Source organism: Rhynchophorus ferrugineus, unplaced genomic scaffold, assembly GCF_030347505.1.
Source record: "Rhynchophorus ferrugineus isolate W39M unplaced genomic scaffold, kcgeb_rfMv2 rfM3, whole genome shotgun sequence".
Classification (NCBI taxonomy): Eukaryota; Metazoa; Arthropoda; class Insecta; order Coleoptera; family Curculionidae; genus Rhynchophorus; species Rhynchophorus ferrugineus.
This window is the reverse complement of record NW_027472582.1, coordinates 39886410-39910365: the sequence shown is the minus strand read 5'-3', so window position 1 is coordinate 39910365 and position 23956 is coordinate 39886410. Positions and strand designations below refer to the sequence as shown.

Sequence of the window (23956 nt, the reverse complement as noted above, 5' to 3'; positions counted from 1 at the left end):
ATGATTTAACCTCATTTGATTTAACTAATCATATGGTTTTCATAACCGTCCAACAAGTGGTAAATATCATATTTCGTTAACCACTTAAAACAACTTTATATGCATATTCAGACCGAAATGCGACACAATTTCAATCAGTTAGCAAAATGGGCAAAAAAATTGGGAAAATACGGAACTTCCTAAAACAAGAAAAAGAAAAAGAAAAATGAATAATTCGCTTTTAAAAATTATAACATGAAAAACAAATGGACTAAATCTGTTGCTCTAGAAACTAGAACTATTTTGGCAACAAATCACATAGTGTTAGCTCTCATACTGAGACACATTAAAAAAAAATTACCTTAAAATACGGGATTATGATGCCTACTGGACACTACGCCCCAGCGGAATAGTCTTAATTTAAAAGAAAATATACAGCATTTCCAACAAGACGAGATTAAAAAGAAGAAATACTAACAGATCAATTGAAAAGTCACAGGCCTAATATATAGATGGCGCTAATGGAATTAAATCCATATGTATTTTAGTTTGTCCTAACCCTCAAAAGATGCGTGTATAAATTTGAAAGCTGTCGGATCATTACTTTGTAAATTATTGCATTTTGAGTGAAGCAACTTTTGTTATTGTGAAAAAATAGATAAAAAGGAATTTCGCCTGTTGATAAAATATCGCTTTTTGAAGGGAAAAAATACAGTTGATACAAAAATTTGGCTTGATGCTGAGTTTCCGGATACTGCCCCAGGAAAATCAACCATCAAGGATTGGTATGTTAAGTTTAGACGTGGTGAAATGAGCACCGAAGACATAAACAGACAAAAACATTAAAATAATCCTCAAAATGATTTCGAATGACCGTAAATTGAAACAGAATGAAATAGCAGATGCTATAAATATATCAACTGAACGCGTACATCATATCATTCACGAATATTTGGGTATGAGAAAGCTCTGTGCAAAGTGGGTGCCGCGCCTGCTCACTTTTGACTACAAACAACGAGGAGTTGATGATTCGGAGCATCATTTCACTCCGAAGTCCAATCGACAGTCATCCGAGTGGACTGCACTCTATGAACCCGCTCCAAAGCGTGGGAAAACGCAACAGTCGACTGGCAAATGGCGTCTGTATTTTGAAAAAAGAAGGACCATCAACAGCGACTATTACATAGCGTTATTGGACCGTTTGAAGGACGAAATCGTAGAGAAATGGCCGCATTAGAAGAAATAGAAAGTGCTGCTTCACAAAGACAATACACCGTGTCAAAAATCCACGGATTGGGCTTCGAGTTGCTTCCTCATCCCCCGTATTCTCCAAATCTGGCCCCCAGAGACCATTTCCTGTTCTCAGATATCAAAAGAATGCTTGCTGTGAAATAATTTTCGTCTATATACTGTCCATCAAAACACAAAATGAGAAAATAATTATTTTCAAAATTAGTTTCAAGGTTTATTACTGGAGGATGCTTTAATGTTAATCGGACTGTTTGGAATTCACAATTAATAACACCTGGAAAAGAAAATGAATTACCCATAGCAATTAATATACAATTTATAATTATGCTTCAAAGTGCGAACGCACCGATAACAATAAAGACTACTGAACCTACTCCAGTAAACTACTAGTACCAGTAGACTACTCCAGTATTGTTAACACCGAACGCGATAATATTGCAAAGAACAAAAAGGCCTAATCTTATTAATAAATTTACTAACTTGGACAAGTCTATACTAATAATATAGAAACAAATCAGTTTAAATGTAAGACTCAAAAGTACAAATGAACTTAAGAAACCCGAATTATAATCGAATACATTCGTTCAACTACAAAGTAAGTTTGAGGTAGCTTCAAAAGTCTTTATAAAGAGATAAATCGGAATATGAGGTAAATTAGCCCCTCGAAATTAAGGAATTGATGAAAGAGCGACGAAGAATGACGAAGAGCTAGAAGACTATATCATAGAACTAGAAATGCTGTAGACAAAACAATAATTAATAGAATTAATGATCAGACAAATCAAAAGATTAAAGAATATTAACAGAATTGCTTTGAAAAATATATAAGTGAATGAAACATGGAAGCAGATTAAGATTACTTAGATTACTAAGATTAAAAGACCAATTATTAGAGGGCAAGTGTCATTTCACTCTAATCGTGCCTATCGAAATTAATGAAATAGGTTCGATAAGACGACGAAATAGATCAATTATTCACATAACATTTAACTAATGTATTTCAACCAAATGATATACCAGAATTACTGATAATTTATAATAGATACAACTCCTGTTAGCCAGCTCGATATAGCTATAAATGTGATTTCTCTAGTGGAGTTAACACGGAAATGTAATAACCACAATCCAGAAGAGACCATTGGAACTGATGATATTTTTTCACTTAGGTTATTGAGGGAGATACGACAAAAAACATTCATAATGTTGACAAATATATTTAATGCTTGTTTGAAACTGAAACATGTTCCCGAATGTTTTAAGATTGATAAAATTTGACAAACCGACGGAACAAGTTGAATATTACGAGCTGCTGTTAAAATTTATGTAAATGCCAGATTTCCAGTTTGAATTTCAAAATCACTATTCAACAATCAACCAAGTACATAAAGTAACGCGGTCGTTAAGAAGACATTTTAATCAAATAATTCTTGTCCTGTCATATTTTTGAACGTCTCACAAACTTTTCACGAGATATGGGATTAGATTAATCCCATATCAAGTTGAGCAAATTGTTACAGCGGAACTATTGTCAACTAACGTAATAAGAAAAACCTTATTAAGTCACTCGAAGGATACGCGATTCCTCAAGCAGAATGAGATAATACCTCGGCATCCATCTTGATGGTAGTCTAAATTGGAAACATAATGTTAGATAACAACTGAATTTTAAGCAGATCATACTCAAAATTGTACTGGTTTGTAGAAGATACAACAAAATACAAAACAAAGAAAACCAGTCTCAAAAAAGAGATTGGTTTATTAGTCAATCATAAAGCCAATTTGGACCTATGGGTAGTAAATATGGGTTCTACTATTGATTAAAATTAACATCTTAAATAAAGTTACTAAATCACAGCAACGTGAAAGCCATACAGCCACTGTATAACACTCAGGAAATCAGAAGATTGAACCGAATCAAATCACACGAACTTCTATAATGTATAAGTGTTAAGTAGGCAAAAAATAGGCCTGATGAGATTATTATTATTACAAGGTATAATAAATTTATTACAGCTACAGTTACCTAACATTACTATTAAATTCAACGGTTTTGATGTTTCTCTAGATAAAATAATAGTTTTCTAGTTAGTATTATTGAGTTATTCAGGAAAACAAGAAGAAGACAATGAATTGTAAGGCTAATTAAATCAAACTTAATAAATCAAAGATGTTTCATACAGCTTAGTAAATGATGAATTAACTCTTCAGGCATTTACATGAAATGGGAAAATTCTAAAAGGAGCGAAAATGGCTGCCCCACAAATTGTAATTCAGAAGCTCTGAAAATCTGAAAGGCTATCGAAATACTGTTTGATGACTGTATCACCTTTTCCTTTGATGAAAATTACTTAATATTTGTTATTTATGAGGAGAGTCACAAACTAGAGAGCTAAATCTTGCCAATAAGCTGAATGTTGAACCAATTTGTACATATATTCACTGATTTTAAAAATGGCTGTAAGGATTTTGATTGAAAGTTATTTTTTCTTTTCAATCAATTTAAAAATTCAATTTATGATCAACTATAAATTAAGCAATTTACGAATTCAAATTAAAAAGGTTAAATAACAAACTTATTTTATTTGTTTGCTAGTTTGGAGGTAATGCAAGAATATAATTCCTTTAGCATTTAAAGAAACTGACGCTAACATGTTTTGGCATTTATTTTGGATCAATAATTTAGTAGAATTATATGTTAAACTTAGTAATCTATTTGAATATGTAGAATTTAATGGACTCCCAATCTAGAATTTTAGTACCTAGAATCTAGTAATCCCATTGATAGTAAGGCACTAATTCAAAATATTTTTTTATTATAATTTTTTTTAATTATAGTTATTTTATTATAATTATTTTTATTATTATTATATTATAATTATTAGTATATAATAAAATGCTATTATATAAGCAGATATTTAAACCCGTATAAACCTACGGAATTCTATTAAGGCTTTTCTATGAAAAGCAAAATATCATATGTTTTGTTAATTTTCTCAGAACAAAGTCCTAAGAGTCATAATAACCCACTATATTCTAGAACTGATTATTTCCTACGTTAGGATCTATGGGCCCTCCTAGATATATAACTAGATTTAAAATATTGTAAATACAACTTGTAGGTTGCTCTCCACAAATAGAATATATGTTACCATAGCTACATTTTCTGATGGCATAGCGATACTTGTTATTGGGGACATTAGCAAAAAACCAACCTGTAAAGTGCAATACGCAAGTAATAACTGGACAAATAGTTGCACCAAGACATGGAGAATAAAGGTCTAGTAATAAAACAATATATATTGAGTTCACCTACAACCATGCAGTTCATATATCAATAAATACGAATAGTACTATTATCCCATACAATAACAACACTAAGTGCTTTGGGATGAATATTGATACAAAACTTTGTTGAAAGGGGTATATTAAAAAAAAAGAATTTAAAATGGAATATAAAAAAATTATAGGTTATTGGCAAAGATAATCCGTAATAAATTATCCGTATCAATATCCAGTATCCAATATATTCGTAATACATTATCCGTATATAATAAGTCGCTGGATCTATAGCATTCAGTTATAGGGTGTTCCACAAGGAGTTATACCGACATAATACAAGTATTTCAGAATAAAGCCCAGATACTATAGGAACAATTACTTACACCGAGATATTCCTATTCCAAATGTCATAAAGGAAATTAAAAATTGGCCACAATGCATGAGGAAAGGCTTCATTTATATTACACATATTAATATTAAAATGCTACAACTCTTGTATATTGTTACATTTGAATAATCTTGAATAAAATTAGAACGCAGACTAAACTGTGCCTAACTTGTGATCTTGTGTAGTTGTATAGTGAGCACTAAATGGTAAAGGTACTAAAAATGCTGCTAACTTTGATTTTATTTCATTTCAATAGAGATTAAGTTAATGAGATAATACTTAGAAAATACTCTTAGATAATTACTTAGTTTTATATCGCTGCAGAGACAAATTGTGTGATAGTCAGCAACAATTAGTAATAATATATTAAGAGTAAAAAATTATAGAATTATCTGTTTTACATTTTTGATTCATAATTAAAATCATAATAGACAAAATAAACTAAAAATACAATCACTGATTCATTCGAAATCATCTACGCCACTGGCCATCGACGTCGGGCGTCGCAATGGACCGGCGCATATCTCGCACACCCGTAACCCAGATTCGATTTAGCTAGTTTGCTTTGAAGGTACGATTAATGTGAGATGATCCTACAAACTACTATATAATACGTGTTTACAAAGGTGTTTTAACAAACACTCAAAAAGTGAATGTATTATACATTAAGTGCAATAAATTAATATAATATAGGTTATTTAGGCATACCAATAAATAGCAAAGAAAATATTTTAGTAAGAGCATTTTGGTTGATGTAAACTATTAACGTATTATTAGATTTTTTTGTATTTAGTTATATATACATACATTTTGGTTCACTTCAGAAACTAACAAATTACTAAGTTTTTCCATTTTATTTAATTTTTGACAAAATTTACTTTTTTGTAAAATATTTTTAAGCTATAAATAATGTATGTGTTATTAAAATTAAAACATTATTTCTATTATAGAACTTTTTTGTGTCAACTTTCTGAACAGTTAATATCCGGAAACTGATTAAATTATGATTAAAAATAATTTTCATTTGTCTATATTTGGTATATGAAATACTATTTTTGCGAATAGGTTATTTATTATTATTTGTTTTTACATATTGTGTTTTAACTTATAATTAGGGATTAATATGAATACTATAATTGTTTAATTTATACGAGTTTCGTTAATTTATATAGTGCTATTTCTCCCTAAAGTGTAAAAAAACTACTGTTAAAAAGAGTTTAACAAAACATTTTTGTGAGTATTTGTAATATCCAAAGAGTGAGTCTAGTAAGATTTTCTCGATTCTTTTGATTTGCAATTTGAAATGAATCTTAGTAAATAATGTAGTTAATCAGTATTAAATATTGTTAACCGTTCATTTATAAGTTATTATATTTATATAAGTAGTTATAATATTTATACTTATTTTTATATTTTTCTTTGATTTCATGGTTGCTTAATTTCCGAAATTGTATTTTATATGTATTTTAACAGTTCATCCACTAATATTTACTATTTTAAACTACATTAAATATACTACGTTGATGAAATATATTTTTAGGGATAAGGGAGCAATTGAGGGAATTTTGGGAAATATGCAATCTAGCCAAATAAAAATATAGTGTTGGGCAGCACTTTGTAAGCATCCTTAGCATGCATTGAAGTCCATGTTAATCGATACAGTTTTTAGTATGTGCTTAAACATGAATCTTATACTAGAATGTTTTAATTTTATAAACTATACACTATTTTTATTTTGATATTATTGATAATTCATTTAATAAATATTTTTAATTGCAGATTTTCAATTGGTACAATGTGAATCATAAAAAAGATATAATAAATGTAAGAACATGGCCAAATGCTCCTTATTACAAGATTTAAATTTTGGCTCTTGGCAAGTTTATTGTTATGCTATATAGTTGGAATTGTAATATTATCAGCTGTTTCTTTACATGGTTTTAAAAAGACGAATTATGGTCAAGGAATCAAGGTAAATATTAAACCATATTTAGTGCATATTTATTATTATGTTGTTTATATTTGTATATTATATACGATCTATTATTACATTTTCTCGTAAAATACCCTAAACATCTTAAGCAGTGTAATTCTATTAAATCTTAAATAATTATTTTTCTCAATTTTAATTTAGTATTCATCAGATCTTTAGAAATCTTATGACATTTGAAGTTATACTCTTCGCCCATTTTACAGTAATGAATTTAAGAAATTTCTTTAGGCGGAATTATGTTTCTTGGAAGACCCATTTACTTAAACTTAAAATTTGATACTTTTCATAGAAAAGTAATCTTTCAGACAGAACTGAATAACCTGTACATAAAATATGTGGAATATAGTCTTTATAACCCTTCTAAGCATATTTTAACAACTTGTTATGCCTATAACTTGTTATTATTTGTCGCTCGTAGTGTTTGTTATGATTTTACCAAATTACAATAAATCCGTTTAATTTGGCTTTATGGCTATCTAGTTATTCTTTATCTAGTTTTGTATCTAGGTCTCTCCTATTATATCAATTTTTATAAGAAAATTTACATCCTTTGTTTTTTTCTTTTCATTCAACATATAGAAAATATATTTCACAGTTTTCATTCAAAGTTGAAGCGATAGAACTGTCCTCCTACTGCTGCGATAGTTGCTGTTCGAATCCTACTGGGGCATGGGCGTACATTTATGTTTGTGATTAGTTCTAATTGTGATTGTCCAAAAGATAAAGGTGCAAAATATGAAAAGAAAAATTATAACAGTCACACCAGTAACCAGGCGCGGTAAGACCGGATGTTTTCTGGAATTATCGAAGGATTGACTGTGGTTTGGAATCCACGTTAACCAACAATAGGTCCAACCCAGATAAACCGTGGTCATTAAAAAGGATAATTTAAAATCTAACAAAAATCCTTTAATCCTTTCTGTAAATTTTGTGTTAAATGTTTTAATCCCAACTTATCAAAATAAAATTCCTCGGAACATTGTCAATGCTGTATAGTATAGCAAAAATCTACAAAGAGGTGAGATTTCATGAACATAAACATCGAAACCCTACTACTATTTAACAATAGAGGTCTTATTCGGATGCTGAAGAGACAGAAGCCCTTCGAAATAGTATAGTCAAGCTATTTGTGAAAAATATGCTTATTTATAACTGTTAAAATAAACTGTTTTAGTCTGGATTTGAAAGATCAATAAACCACCAAACCAAACCAATAGCTGGACGCGATTCCAGATATAACTTCGATTACAGTGCTGGCGCATTTCGTCCAGTTCTTAAGAAATCTAAAATCCAATGGTGTTCTGAGCTCAAATACATACACTCTGATGATGATTTACAGCTTGACAAGAAACCAGTAGCTTTAGTTAGTTTTCCGGGTAGTGGAAATACATGGTTACGATATCTCTTGCAGCAAGCTACAGGTAAGAATTATTCCATGTTTTGTATCTATATGTTGCCGAAGTGCATAATAATTATTGTTGCGTATTATTAATTATTAATTAATTAATACTTCTCATTGCTTAAAAAACATTAACATTTATTAATATGTAACTATAGATAATAACTATAAAAAATATTTAAAAACACGTTACAATACAATTATTTTTTAGTCATAAATATTTACATTTAAGTTCATATCTATTCGTTATTATTGATAGTGAAGGTTCCCTTAAAAAAACATCAAATCCAGGATTACTTTTGTACTTTTGTTTTAGAAACATGACTTTTGTATTGTATACGAAAAAACAAAAAACGTAAGTCAACCTATCATAAATATCATAAATGTAATATATATGTTACAACATGTATATAATTATTTTTTAAACAGTAATTTTTTTTAAACAGGAACATTATTTATAGATTTATAATATAATTATTTTTATATTAAATTGTTTATAATATATTTATCATTATGTTTATACACAATATAGTAAACGATATAAAATTTAAAGTTAAGAACTAAATATTTTTATTTACAATGTCGGCCTTAAATATTTTTCAGTATTAACATAACAATGTATCACATAACATGTCGTATTATTTCGTCTTCTTTTTGGAGTTAATCCTGTTTTCTTATTGAATAGATATTTTGTTTGATCATGTTTTCTTATAAACATGTTGATATTCTGGTTTGTAGATCTAGGACCAATTATGCCAATGTTACTTTTCCTCATTGTGTCGTGCTCTTGTTTGCTCTTGTTGCTTGCAATTGTCATACACCAATGATATTTTTTTTGTCTTTCGCGGGTTATCAGTGCGATTAGCACTTGAGGTGGCTGATTGTAAATTTGACTGAATTCGACGATCTAAGTCTTCTAGTTGACATTGATGTCTATATTAAAAGTAAAGAAAGTTTTCGAGCATTAAATTTGTGACTAAATAATAATATATGTGAAATACATTTACAAAATATACTTTACCATAAGTCGATCACAATTAGTATAAGAATAGAAATTACTGCTAGCATATAGTTTTGACATATTTGACATATACATCATTACATATCACTTACTAATTTGACATATCTAATTGATTATAAATATTGACTGATTAAGGGAATAAATAAAAGTATTACAGCGAACATAGTTTTACAAAAAAAGATTACAATTAAGTTATTTTAATAAATAGCTTAATATATATACTGAAATATTTGTTTAGTTTGGTGCTAAATCAATAAAAAGATTACTGAAATTCTACCAACCCCAAAAACAAAGGTTATTATTACCTATTACGACTGTGGAAATGTCTACATAGGACAAACACTTAAAAATATAGGCGCACCAAGAGAGGAAAATTGCAATGCAGCTTATTAAAAATGAGAAAACATCGATTCTTACACAACATGTAAGAATTACTTCACGTAGGATTGAATTGTACAATACAAAAATAATAGCTAATATGATGCATAAAAAAGGATTATAAGAGAAGCTATTGATATCGAAAAACAACCCAAGAATATCAACGCTAGAAATGATAAATAATATACACTAACATACCATATAAGTATTACATATACCAGGAGTGTAGAAATCTTAATAGAGATTAATACAGTTTTTCAAGAACCACAGGTTTTCCTATCAAACTTTTTCCACTCCAGTCCGAGTTTTCACTAAAAATATAATTAGTAGTCTTGTCTATAATTAATATAAAAATCAAAAGAAGGCGACCATTAAATTGTCTATAATTTATTAATAAATAATTAAAAAAGTTAACAGAGTAAAATGACATATATAAAATAGCTGTATAATTCATTGTGTTAACTAATATATTTAATACAATTTGGTTAATCAGCATCATGTTTAATTTTAAATTATTATTTTTTCTTAATACATAAATAATACAATTTTAAAATTACTCGTTGCATTACTCTAGCATGTATATCACAATAAAGAACTCAATTAGGTACTACAACCAATAATCTCTCTCAACTATGACTATCAATTTATAAATCAACTATAACTTTTCAAAACTTAGGTCTATAAATTATGTAATTAAAATGTATATAATGTTTAAAATATTGATCAAATTATTGTCAATATGGAAATTACATAGTATGCTTGTAGTTTCTGCATATTTTAGTAACTTCATTCATTTATCATAAAGCCCATATTTCTTATTTAAAATATACATTGAAAAACAATAATTATAATAAGTTCATTTGATAAAGAATAATTTCTTTGCCAAAATTTTTAAATAAAATTGCATGGTTAGTGTTTTATTACGAAATCCATTTTCTGATAAAGCTTACAAATGATTATAATTTAATACCAATAAAATTTATAGGAAAATCTTAATAACTATTAAAATAACCTTTGGTACAATGATACTATGTCTCCAGTACCATATCAATTAGGATAATTTCTTAAGCAGGAACATTTTCCTTAGCTGTTCTGTATTCACCAGATATCAAAGTAATCGACATTTTTTAAAATTCAAAATGGAATGTTTTTTTTCACAGCTGAATACAAAAATGTAAAATTAATAATATGATCATACCATTCTTATTTATTTTTTATACAAACTGATTATAGCTATATATAATAGTTTCAATAAAAAGGGAATAACCAAAAGTAACACAAAGTCTTAAACAATACTGCATATTTGTCTTAATGTCCGATTTATAATTGCTCTGCCGGCACTTTGCAGTACATCGCTATCAGATTTGAGGTTGTAATGTAAAATTACATATCAGTGGCCGATTTACGTATAACAGAAACGGCGAATAATCCACCGCGTAAGAGCTGGAGATGGCAGGGCGTCAGCCAGGTCGATTTAAATTAGAGCCTAAAATATTTGTTTATATGTTTTGTATCACCGATCTGACAGTTTCCTGGCTGCTTAATTTGTGCGACTTTAGTTTTACTGGAATTTACTTACTTCTAACGCATATTACACAAAAATGTTAGGCCCATAAATTATTCCTCCGTCTAAGTCTTAGCAGAGCCGACTTTGCTTCCATGTTTCCATCAAAAAAGTTTTCGCTAAGTCTAATATATAGGTATTGATAAATACATGCGTATTTCCTTCATCTGTATACCTATATATATATATATATATATATTTATTTAAAATAATTATACAAATAATTTATTCAATATAATTTTAGGTTATTACACTGGTTCAGTGTATAAAGACTATGGACTTTTAAAAAATGGATTTCCCGCTGAAAGTATCACCAATGCTTCTGTTTTGGTTGTGAAAACTCATGAATGGGGTGTAAATGCCAGAAAAATGTTTTCCAAAGCTATTCTTTTGGTTCGTGAGCCCGAAAAAGCAATTCATGCAGAATTTAACAGGCAAAGTGGTGGTCATATCGGTTTTGCATCACCAGATCGATATAGAAGAACTAATGGAAAATGTATGTATATAGATATAGTAAGTTGTACAATATTTTTGTGCTCGATACGAATAGCGCGTTTTATCGATTATCAGATAGTCGATGAATACCTCGCACACTTATTTTGTACCATTTCAATATCGATTCGTCCTTATTAAAAAACCTTTTATTATACATCAATAGAGAGACAATTCAAAAGGTGTCTTTAGAGAAAAGTTTCGTAAATGATGGTATTACAATTACAGCTATGCGAGTAATTTGATTGGTTAGTTTCAATTTTCATTATCAGCACCTATAAAAAAATATTTAGTTATTTGCTATAAACATATTTGACATAAAGGTGCGTAAATCCGTTACCATCATATTACCGTTATCATCACATGATTAACCCTTCTTTATCAATTGATTTCACATGTCTTGAGTGCCTTGAATTCCATAGGACCTATTGAGGTTCAATTATTTTCGTTTCATTACATTGAATATAAATTCCTCATAATTATGTCATAATTATTTGAATAGTCTGCTAAAACATATTTTCTTAAATATATTACCACATTAAAAATTTGATGCTATTTTAATAAATATTTTTAAAAGGCTAATAAAATTTGACACTATACGAATATTGACTACATCAAAATTAGAATAAAATATTTTTATAGTGTAGTGTTATTTATACTTATAATTTTTACATTGTTCCTTTTGAACACACTTTGGGTTATACTCATGCTCTGGTCAGTAAGTATACAACCTGACCTATGTGAAAAATAGGTTAATTTCATAAAAAAAGCAGTTTATGTTTATTTATATACAAAAGTTCGGTGTATATAATTATATACATACGAGGTAAACACAATGCTGAATCATACAACACATATGTTTACTCTAGATACGATCTGGGACGATCATCTACCTATTTCTTTAATAGAGCTGGAAACTTCTTGAAAGGAATATGTTGATTTTTTTCCATTCTGTACATCCGGTACTTAATACTACTTATAAGGAATATGCATTATAACAAACTAATTTTAATCATTATTATTTGACGAAATCGCAGAAAAATGCTAAACGTATTTCTGAAAATTGAAAAAATCACAACACTTTATTGAAAAAACGGCCCATAGAAATGAAATGAACCCACCAAATGATTTTGCGGGACTTTTCATAGACATTCAACTTAATCAACAAAATTGACAGAAAAGGTACTTAGTGTCATCTAGATATTGGGCGTCGCGAAACATTTCTCCGAAGTTGATTATAAAGTTGAATCTCATTTACTCTGAGAGTATTATGGAATTTTAGCATTATACTAAGCAAGCATTAGAAAGAAATATTTCAATATAAATTTATTTTAGATTGGCAACAATTTGTTGATGACAAACTCCGAGGTTGGCAACAACTAAATATGGACTGGCTCTATAATTTCAGTGGATCAACACATGTGATTTTTTACGAACAGCTGGTTCATAATACCGAACATACATTAAAATCTGTGATAAATTTTTTAGGGGTTTACGTGCCTACTAAAAAATTCAATTGTGCCATTGAAAGAAAGGAGGGAATCTACAGGTAAATCGAGTTTAAATACATTTCAAATATTATAAAAATGTTATTTCTTAGCTTATTTGATATTTTTCCCTCAAAAATTATAGTTCCTAATATCCCAACAAAATGCTATAATTTTAAGATTTATTGGCGATTAATTTACATTTTTATCATTATAATGCACAATCATTGGTTCTTTGCGACTTTTTCATTATGAATTTAACTTATATCATTTGCCTGATTTAGCACCGCCAGATTTTTGGCCGTTCTCTAAACTTAATAACTGTTTTGAGGACATCATTTTAATTTTGTTCATCATCGACGGAAAAACATTGAAAATAATAATAATAAGAAAATGAAAGTGAAATTCCCTAACGGTTCGAACACTAAAATAGACATTTGTATTCAAGGAGGATTATTTTGAAGGGGAGAAAATAAATTTGGAAACATAAATAATCTGTTTGTTTTTTTATCATACAGCCAGTAATATTATTTTTGATCACTGTTGTGTATGGTATAGAGATATTGATTTTAGTATGACAAACTCCCATGTTCGTTTGAAATGGTATAATTTAGGCATTTATCAGAGTAATTGCTAGCTCGGGTTCAATGATAATGCAATGAATATTTACATATTTTTATTGTGATTATATACTATTGAAAAAGCAATGCAAAAAGACGTTTTCTAAATTGTATTTTGTTGAATTACATTTCTGTTATCAATTAAATTTTTCCGAAAATGGCTGAAATTGTAATAATTTTATATAACCGTATGTAAACGGTCCAGTTTGTTTGAAATGCTGAATTAACAATTAGTTAAAAGCAAGGATACTGCCAATATGACCATAGCGTATTATAAAATAATTTTAACAAAAAAATTGAACCGACTTCAAAAATTAAATAAAGAACTCTAAAAATAAAAAAAAATTAAACCGAGATTTTTAACACAAAAAAATATAAAAAATATATACATAATGATCGTTCTAATAAAAAAAAACAAAAGCCTTATTTATAACCCACTATATACACACAACTTAGCTTTATAACTACCATAATCTATTTATCTATTTACAATATTATTTTACTACACAATATGATCTAAAAAGATCATTTTGAAGTCGATGCCGAGCAACAATTTAGATTTGTTTTGTTCACAATTTAATTTTGAAAACCCAACCGAACCTAGTTATATTAATTTGGTATATGTCACAAAATTATATTATTATTTTTGTATTGTTTGGGTAGTTAAAATAATTTAGTAAATAGATAATTAGGTTTAGGTAGATATTAAGCTAAATTGTGTGTATATAGTAGAATATAAAATATGTGTAGTACATAGGTTAAATAAGGCTTTTGTTTATTTTTATTTAGTTTTTACAACGATTATTATGTACATATTTTATTTTAAAATATTTTTTTTTGTGTTAAAATATAAGTTTGATTAATTTTTTATTTTTAGTGGGTCATAAAAGAGAATGACTTTCTCTCTGTTACCTTTCATAATGCAGTAATAGCTTCATTCGGCTTTAACAGCTCGCAATACACTCCATTTTGCTGATTCCACCAATGTATAGCAATATTATATGCCGATATGCGAGACACTGGCCTGAATGTAGATGGTTCTCCTGAAATAATCAGTTTTGCGTTTGGGATGTCGTAGATTTTTTTCATCACACAGTCACACACTCTGGAAAGCTCTTCTGTTTTGCCTGGAAATCTATGAAACCAAGGCAGTTAGAAATGACATTTACAATTACAGTTACTTCAAATTATTTATTGTTTACAAATGACAGTTACTTCTTGTTGGCATTTCTCTTTTTTAGATTTTTCTCATAGCACGTAAAAGTCTAAAGGGTTGAATCATTACTTGATAAGCTTTCTGAATACCCTTTAAGAGTTTGAGCTTGGTTTTTGTCCAATAAATCTTGCTATCTATATAAATGAATTGAAATGAAACTAAACCTGACAATGAAACCGATAATGTGGATATGTCAGATCAGCATCACCATGCCGTTCTATAATGGTGGGTACAGACCTGAATATTCGGTCACGTTAGCATAGAAAATTCAAAATACCCACGAGCAGAATTGTATTAGACGAACAGTTTAAGCCGTAAGTATTTTGCTTAGTTCCAATGTTTGCCCCATGACTTTCAGTGCTTGGCGACAAACGGAATCTTGTCCAGGGAGCCGCGAACCGGGTTAACAAATTAGAAGGGGAATGGGAAAAACTGAAGGGATTATGAGTGACATAGGTTTTGATTTCGAAAAACACAATTTTTTCTTTGTAATATAGTTATTGTTACAAAGATGTTTATGAATGCAAAATATTGGCTTAATATCCAATGATAACGATTAATAATACATATAATTAAATAAAAACTTATGGAATAGGTCAAAATTAAAATTAAATTATTTATATATTCCTTGCAAGACCCTTGTTTCTGAAATATGACATAATATTTAACTTAATAGATTTTTATTTTGCAAAAGATATCAACAAAATTAAACCTATTATAAAAATAAAATAATGTCTTAAAAATATGAATTATGTTTTTCTTACTTTTCATTGAATCAAAGGGAATTGTATTTATGAAAAATAATTTTGTATTCTTTATATATATTGAAACTCTTCACAACTGTTGAAAAAAAAGATGTTCAATAATAATGTCATATAAAATAATTATTAATAACATAAAAAATTAAGGTTACCAAAGGTTGTTGGAATATTATTTTTCAATATATTATTGTTCGGAGCATACATGAAAGTTGTGTAAATGCAAGAAAGGTAATCGAAAAAAGTTTATAACAATACAATAATATCATATTACTACTAATTTTATTTAACTCATAGAAAAACATTTAACATTTACGTAATTTAACGTTTAAAATATATCAGACACACCAACATGTAAAAATAACCACACTGTATTTGATAATTGTGTTTTCAGCTTCTTTCTCATTCTTTCTGGTTATAAAAGGTATTTAGTCAAAAAGATTTTTCGTGACTACCATATTTTCTACCGAAAGTGTAGAGTTAAACCCATTAAATACAGTAATTTTAGAAAAGCGTCACTAACATTTATAATTAATCTTGAGACATTTGTTGTCATATTATTGCGGATGTTATTGACGTTATTCCTTTTTTCCAATATTTTCCAACATATGTCCTAATGTGTTTGTTAGCAAGTTTATTTGTTAGTTTATTATTTTAAAAAATACTTAGAAAAATAAGCATAAGAATTTCTTAGAAGGACTGTGACTGCTTTATGAAAATCATTTTGTGCTCACTGTTGCACAACACTGTTAACAAACATTTCATCTTCAAAATAGTAATAAAATTACCAGAATATAACCATATATCACGCAGAAAATATAAATTCGTAACTATCTGTATAATTTGTATTATATTAATTGCTTCTATTGTTGGTGGATAAATTACTTGATGATTCCATTTACAAAGTTTGTGCCACCAAATAGAAGCAATATTTTTAATTTATGGTTTTATTATGTCTATCTCATGGTGAAATTTCCACATATATTTCACATCCTTTTCCCTTTGACCAGAATATATCTTTTGATGTTTGAAATTTATTCAGAGATCTATATAATATATATATATATATATATATATATATATATATATATATATATATATAATACTAAAGTTGTGTAAATATAAAAGTTTTATGAGATATTATAGCATAATCCTCATCGAATTGGATTTCAATCTTATTGATATATTATAGTATTTCGGTATATTGTGCCTGAAAATTATGGGTATAAACTAAATAATACGTGCTTCCGAACCAAACGATGAAAACGAAACGAGTCTTTCCGAAAGGTAAATTAATTTTAGACATTTTGATACTTAATAATATCATATAAAAATTATTGCCATACTGAAATAATTTAAATATCTTTTAAAAAATAAAAAATTATAAAAATATGTGACAATTTTTTAAAATTAATCTCTTAAGACTTCAACAATCTGCCCATGGGCAATAAGTATTATTATATGATTTTCGTTACACAATCTATCCTGATATGTAGAAGATCGCTTCAGTAAGTGATCTGCTGTACAAACTTATATTCTAAATCTTGCTCTAGATACTATTCTAATTTATTCGAAAGTCTATTCTAACTTATTCTACAGATAATTATATCTCATTCTATTTGTCTATTAATCAGTTCGTATAGTAGTATGCGTTTGAGCCTACGCACACTTTCATCGCGCATATTTAACTGTTTGGTGAGTGCAGTGGGATGTACTCACAATTTTTCAGAGCACTTCGCATTAACACTTCGAATTACACTCGTTATGGTTTCCAAGGGGATATCGCGCTGAATCAGTTTGTTGAAGACGTAATATGGGGCATCGGCGATGACTCGCTACACTTTTTTCTGGAACCTCTCAAGGAAAACTATGTTAGATTTGTTATCAGTACCCTGCAGTATAATACCATAGGTCCAAATGGGTCTAAGTATTGACTTATACAGCAATACCTTGTTATCTAATACATTTGGTTTAGTTTAAGCCCAAGTTCTTTGCCTTTTGTCACTATATGTTCTTTCCATATTAAACGTCGATCAAAATGCATTCCCAGATATTTAACGTTGTCTGCTGGGGGAGTTTATAATTATTCATTTTTACTGAGGGACAAGTTCTTCTACAAAGGGTGAATGTCACATGGGTACATTTTGTCTCATTTGCTTTGATACGCCACGTGTTCAACCACAATTCGACATTGTTAAGATGAAGTTGGAGGTTTCTTGTGGCTGGTATTGGATCCTCGTGTGATGATAAAACCGCTGTATCCTTAGCATATGTTGCAACAGTATTATTACTTGAGGTTGGTTGGTCAGCTGTATTCAATAGATATAGTTAACAATGGGCCAAGATCACTGCCCTGTGGAAAGCAGGAATATATTGGATGTAGGTAAGTGTATTCGCCACCAATACTCAATGAAATGTGAGTTATGATCAGTAGTTGAAAGTGCATACGGGGCAAAAGCTTTTTCATGTTATCATCCAGTCCAGTGTGCCACACCTTGTCGAAGGTTTGAGATATATCGAGAAGTGCAACGGAGCAATATTTTTTACCATTTTAGGTTTTTATTAATGTTGTTGACTAATCTAATAATATTTCTTAAGAAAGTCAACTATGTTATTTTCTTCTGTTGCGGACATTTCAGACGGGTACGGATTAAATACTGTTTTTAAGTGTTTAGAGAAAACTTCCGCTTTATCTTTATTATTTCTAGCCAAGGTAGTGTTATCAATTTTAATAGATGGATTATGTTGTGAGGATTTTTAATGTTGTTTGTTATTTTCCAGCGAGAATATTTAGTTGCATCAGTTGGCGTTAAGTTTCTAAATATTTTTAAATTTCTTGATTTTGTTCGATATTTATAAGCTCTTTCAGCTATTTTGCTGCCTTGTTGAATTTTTTTTCATTTTCTGCTGTTCTAACTTGTTGCCATGTTTTTCGCGGTTTTCTCTTTTCATCAATTTTTGGTTTAATAATGTCTGGCAATTAATGAGATATTTTAGTTAATCCTATTAAAAATAATTAAAAATTATCCATTTTTAATTAATTTAAAAATTGAATATATTAGAGAGAGTGAAAGAGATCATATGTCAAAAGGTCAGCTTACCTAAAATTATCTCACAAAAACGTTGCCAGCTCTTGTATTATTTGGTCTCGCGCAGAGTTCGAACCATTCGCTTTATTCATATCTGTACCCACCACTAGACAACACTTAAGAAAATATACGCCCGAATAAAAGACAATTTGACATAGGTTTATGAAGTTTTCAATATAAGTAAACTTTTTAATATTAAGTCTATTGTGTCGATATTTTATTATTCCAAGCAAGTAGTGACTATATTTTTTCATCATTCATTTTCATCAAACATTTCTTGATTATGTTACTTTCTGTTTAAAATCAATGGTGATATTTAAACTTTAAAAAGTAATTCAGTAGATTTATCACTTACTTAACATGTACGATTTACTGTATCTTTTTAAAGAATTAATAGATTAACTATCTATAATTAATTAGCCGGTTGAGTAGCCATAGTGGTTAAGGCGACACGTCGCTCTGTCGCTTAAGGCCAGGTGAAAAATGGGATGCAGCTTAGTGAGGTGACGCAGCAATTAATCGAATCTGTGTGGATTTAAAAAGTTTTGTACGATACAAGTCATGCAGACTATATGAGGATTAAATTCTTTAATTAAAATTCTTCATTAAATTCTTAAATTAAAGTAAATTCTCCGTGAGCCATTTTTCTTTTTAGATTCAACTTCTCAGTTACCTTTTACTAGGCATATAGGAGATAAGCATTACCATTTCAGATTCGATTAACGTAGTCCCGGTTTGGAAATCACAATAAGCAAAAAATCACTAAAAAATCTAACATGTTGACATAACGTATAGGGTTTAAACCAACACTTTTAAAACCTATTTACTTTAAGTCAATTTTATTTTACGGAAATAAGTTGCGAATTACTGGAGCTACCGAACAAACAGTACTGACGACAACATATACAGTATAATCTAAAGTAAACGAGACCCATATAATGCAAAGAAATATCTCATCACATTTATTAGAATATTCAACGCCGTATTCGATCGCACTATATAAGAGGTAGTAATTTTATATTTTATCTTTCATTATAAGACGTTATTGCTGAATCTTAATTAATAATATAATGCTTATTACTGTAAAATATACATGTTATTTAATGGAAATATTATTTTATTTTTAGGAGGAAAAAACGTGTGCTAAATTTTGATCCGTTTACTAATGAAATGCGGATTAAAATTAAAAACGTCCAAGAAAAAGTTTATGATGCAATTTATCAAACAGCAGCACCAGAGAAACGCAAAAGATGATAATTCGACTGCGATCTTTGATACTTCAATACATTTAACATTTTTACGTATTTTTTTAACGTGGAATATCCTTTCTTTGTTATTTGTGATAAATAATGCATGTACAGGGATGTTATACTTTTTTAGATGAAACGAAATAATTATTACGAAACCGGTTTATTTGCCAATAAATAGTACAATTTTTATATAAATTATAACTGGTTATTCTGTGGCATTAAATTGTTTTCTAATTTTGTAGGTTGCTATGTAAGTTTAGCTAAATAAATGTAAATATAACCAAGTATTTACTTGTGTAGGAAATCAATAGATATTATTGTAAAATGCTCATGACTAAACAATGGTCATCTCTAATGTTTTCCAATAAAATAAGTTTTAAAGAAATATACGTTAATTCTAGAAAATAATCATTGCTGAGATTAATAATGATGATACTCACGTTGTATTCATTTATACAACTGTGCAATTTTAAGGTTAACAATTAACAGAAAACCTAAAATAAAATAAAATAATAAAAGCGACATTGTTGTAAATTAGAGATGAAGTGAGTAGGGTAATTTAATTAAGATTCTAGGTCGAACATTGGGATCCGGTTTTACCTGCATTTATATTACGCAACGAAAAAATAAGAAATAGCTCAAAGAACACTTGATTTACCACATATTACATTATATATTCACCGAAAGTTGTTTTAGCCCAAGTCCTTGGTTTCAGTTATTTATGGAAGTCATTCTTTCTGTACTGTTCCAATGATATGGTAAATGAAAATAGTTTTTATTAGAAGTAAGAAAAACGAAATAAAAGGCAAGTGAATATTATTTATGTGAAGATAGTTGCAACATGATGGTGACTATGATATTTGGTGGCTAATTGATACGAAACAATATCTATATTGAACAAAATGTCATATTTTCCATTCCGATCTTTGTAGCAGCATCTACAAAAAAACTACTAAAAGTTGGTATTGTTTATAAAAATGAGCAACTGTCTAATGTTTTGTCAGTGTCGAGAAACTAGTGTTCATACAACTATTTTTACATTTACATTACATTTACTTGGAGCAATGATAAATTGAATGATTTTATTAAAAAAAACTTTAATTTATTGATATAATTTGCTTAGGTTTACCAGCAGGCCAGATAGACCAGATATTGGATGTTTCTACAGAATAGAGATCTGTCTCATCTCTATTGTAAATATGATTATTATTAGATTATTCATCACTATTTAAAAAACAATTTAAACAAAACTACTTGAAAACAAAAATTTAAACTATAGAATACTTTAAATAATATAAAAAAGGAAGCTTTTATACTAAACGTGTTAAAATAGTGTATTCGTTAATTAATACCTAGCTTATATTTAGATTTATTTTAAGTTTATAAAAAGTTTTTACAACGAATTCACCATATTAGCAATATTTAAAATGGTTCTCAGCATTGATTTATTTTTGTTGTTTCGTTATTAATTAAACTGAAAGAAACTATGGTTGTCATGAACTTGATTTCGACAATAAATTTTTAAGTCAATTGATTTCGTCTGTAGCAACGTATTGTAAAGGGCCTATTGTGCTTGACTTTTCTATATTAAATAACTGTTCTTACAATAAAGTGTTAATAAATACATTTATTTGTTTTAATCTAAATTATTTAGCAACTCTTGGTATGCCATTAATATTAATTTAGCAACAATATAGTCAAAGACGAATTAATGCATATAAAATGATCTCCGTATTGGTGACTCACTGGATTATTAAATATTAATTTGATAAGTACTGACAAGAAACTTTTGAAATCTAAATTAGCTACTTTTAAATGTTAAATGGACCTTTAATGAGATATTTTATTGTCTTTGCTAAAGTGTTAATAATTACTCTAAGTAAAATTTACCCTTGAGATATCATATAGTTGATTTTAAAAAGTAGTATCTTAGGCAGAGGATGCGAAACAATTTGGGTTTTATCTAGGTCAAATGCTTACTCTACAGGAGCACATAGCTGCTGAACGAAAACAACATGGAATTAATTAAACCAAATGTATTGGCTCGTAAAACGCAAATCGAAATGATATTTAGACAATTAGATATTGTTGTATAAATCAATTACCCCTTTAGCTCTACGGAATCCAATTCAAGGGATACTTCTAGCAAAAATGTTATAGACCTTGGAACAAGATTTAGAAAAAAATAGTTTTACACCCAAGATCACTTAAAAATATATTTGACTCTCCTAAATAAACTAGGCCTATCTAAGCCTAGGTAAGTATAGTAATCCGGTTGTTTGTGCTGCTGCGAGCGCCGGCCTGACTCTTCCCATCGATGCCATGTATCCCCATATTTCTACGCCATATAATTTTATAACACTGTCGCATATTTGACGCATGACCTCTGACGCTCTGGGGTTGCTTCCTCTACGCAATGTGCCCCAGAGCTGGCTCATCACCTTTTCCGTTTTCCTCCTTAACAGCTGTATGTGCTTTACATACTGCTATTTCCTATCGATTGTTAAACCCAGATAGTTTATTGTATCTTTGACATGGATGATATCTTCACCGAGTTTGACCGTTGGTGGCCTGCTATTTTTCTTGCTCTTCAACCAGCAGGCCTCAGTCTTTTCCTTATTGTACTCTGCTCCTGCCTCGTCTACCCATCTTTGGCAATTTCCCCAACAGTTGTTCTATGCAAGGTCCAGTCTATTTCTGATGTTTTTATTGCTGAGAGCAATCTCTTGATTGTCCGCGAAGGCCTGAATTCTTATTCCACACTCCCCTACTTCCTATTTAGAGACTTTGCGGAACCAGCTGTTCATACCCAGTAGCCAGAGCGTCGGCCCCAACCTTGACCCTTGCGGAGAGCCCTTGTCAAATTCCATCATCACCTGGTTGTTGATTACTGTCCTTTCCGTCATGAAGCTGGCTATGGACCTTGCCATTTTATTCGGTGTTGCTCCATTCTAGTAGATCACTCACGGCTTGTACGGTTGACCTGTTTTTCCTGAAACCTTACTGCCTTGTATCGTGTAACTCCATTTTCTCCGCCATTGCCTGAAGTCTGTGGTTAAGCATTTTGTCTAGTTTTTGTCTAGTACTTTTCCTAGAGTTGATAGGATGCGGATGGGTCATTCCCCTCCGTCGCTTTTGTTTAACCAGCATAGTTTCGCCTTTTTCCATACCTTGGGGAAGTATCCCGCGTTGTAGCAATTCCTGTATAGCGTCCTGTGTAGAGATCCAAACATTTTTGATTAAGTCTAAAATTGTTTCCATATTTTACACATAGGCATTAAGCCAATTGATAAGTGAACTTAGAAATTATTCTAAAAGATCTTCGGTCTTACCCAGCTTAGTAACTGGCATGACTAGGATATTTTCCTTGTCGGATTTTATATACAATTATCTATGTTTTTCTAATAAAATATATGAGGCAAAACATAAAATATATACAGAAATAGACAAGAAAAGTTTCCAAATAACTCTGCTTTTATTTTATGCTTCTTGGGTCTCGGCAGGACTGTTATTTAAATTGAACACTTGGCCAAACTCATGTAAGTGCTCGAGTACGTATTACTTATTTAATTATGAAAATTTCAGATTATCATTTTAGTAACCGGAATTGTTAAACTAGTTATAAACATAGTATTAAAATATATTACAGACCTTTTACTTAATAATGTACAATAATATAAAAATACAAATAAAATTCATATATATTATTTGCAGTTATATAATATAACATTTTTATTTTGTTTCCAATATTATATCTACCTTTATTTACCTGTATATTCAATTTCTACCCTA

General features: G+C 29.3%; 1 protein-coding gene across 3 annotated transcripts; it reads left to right on the top strand.

Moving 5' to 3' along the window:
* Nucleotides 1–5476: 5476 nt before the first annotated feature.
* On the top strand, nucleotides 5477–21790 carry LOC143193540 (WSCD family member CG9164-like). Of its 3 annotated transcripts, none has more exons than XM_076399804.1 (6): nucleotides 5477–5631; nucleotides 6677–6869; nucleotides 8065–8311; nucleotides 11497–11748; nucleotides 13080–13293; nucleotides 20042–21790. In XM_076399804.1, the coding sequence occupies exons 2-6, from the start codon at nucleotides 6738–6740 to the stop codon at nucleotides 20166–20168; spliced, it is 972 nt and encodes a 323-aa protein (XP_076255919.1). In that variant the 5' UTR covers nucleotides 5477–5631; nucleotides 6677–6737; the 3' UTR covers nucleotides 20169–21790. The 3 variants fall into 3 exon arrangements, with proteins under 3 accessions (XP_076255919.1, XP_076255921.1, XP_076255920.1); XM_076399806.1 differs by lacking the exon at nucleotides 20042–21790 and adding an exon at nucleotides 15093–15241; XM_076399805.1 differs by having other exon boundaries at nucleotides 5505–5523.
* The last annotated feature ends 2166 nt before the right edge of the window (nucleotides 21791–23956 follow it).

What these genes read in the sequence shown, in the direction of transcription:
- LOC143193540 (XM_076399804.1), top strand. Translation starts at nt 6,738, where the DNA reads ATGCTCCTTATTACAAGATTTAAATTTTGGCTCTTGGCAAGTTTATTG. An exon ending in ATTATGGTCAAGGAATCAAG is followed by an intron (nt 6,870 to 8,064) that starts GTAAATATTAAA and finishes AAACTGTTTTAG; the next exon opens with TCTGGATTTGAAAGATCAAT. An exon ending in AGAAAGGAGGGAATCTACAG is followed by an intron (nt 13,294 to 20,041) that starts GTAAATCGAGTT and finishes TTTTATTTTTAG; the next exon opens with GAGGAAAAAACGTGTGCTAA.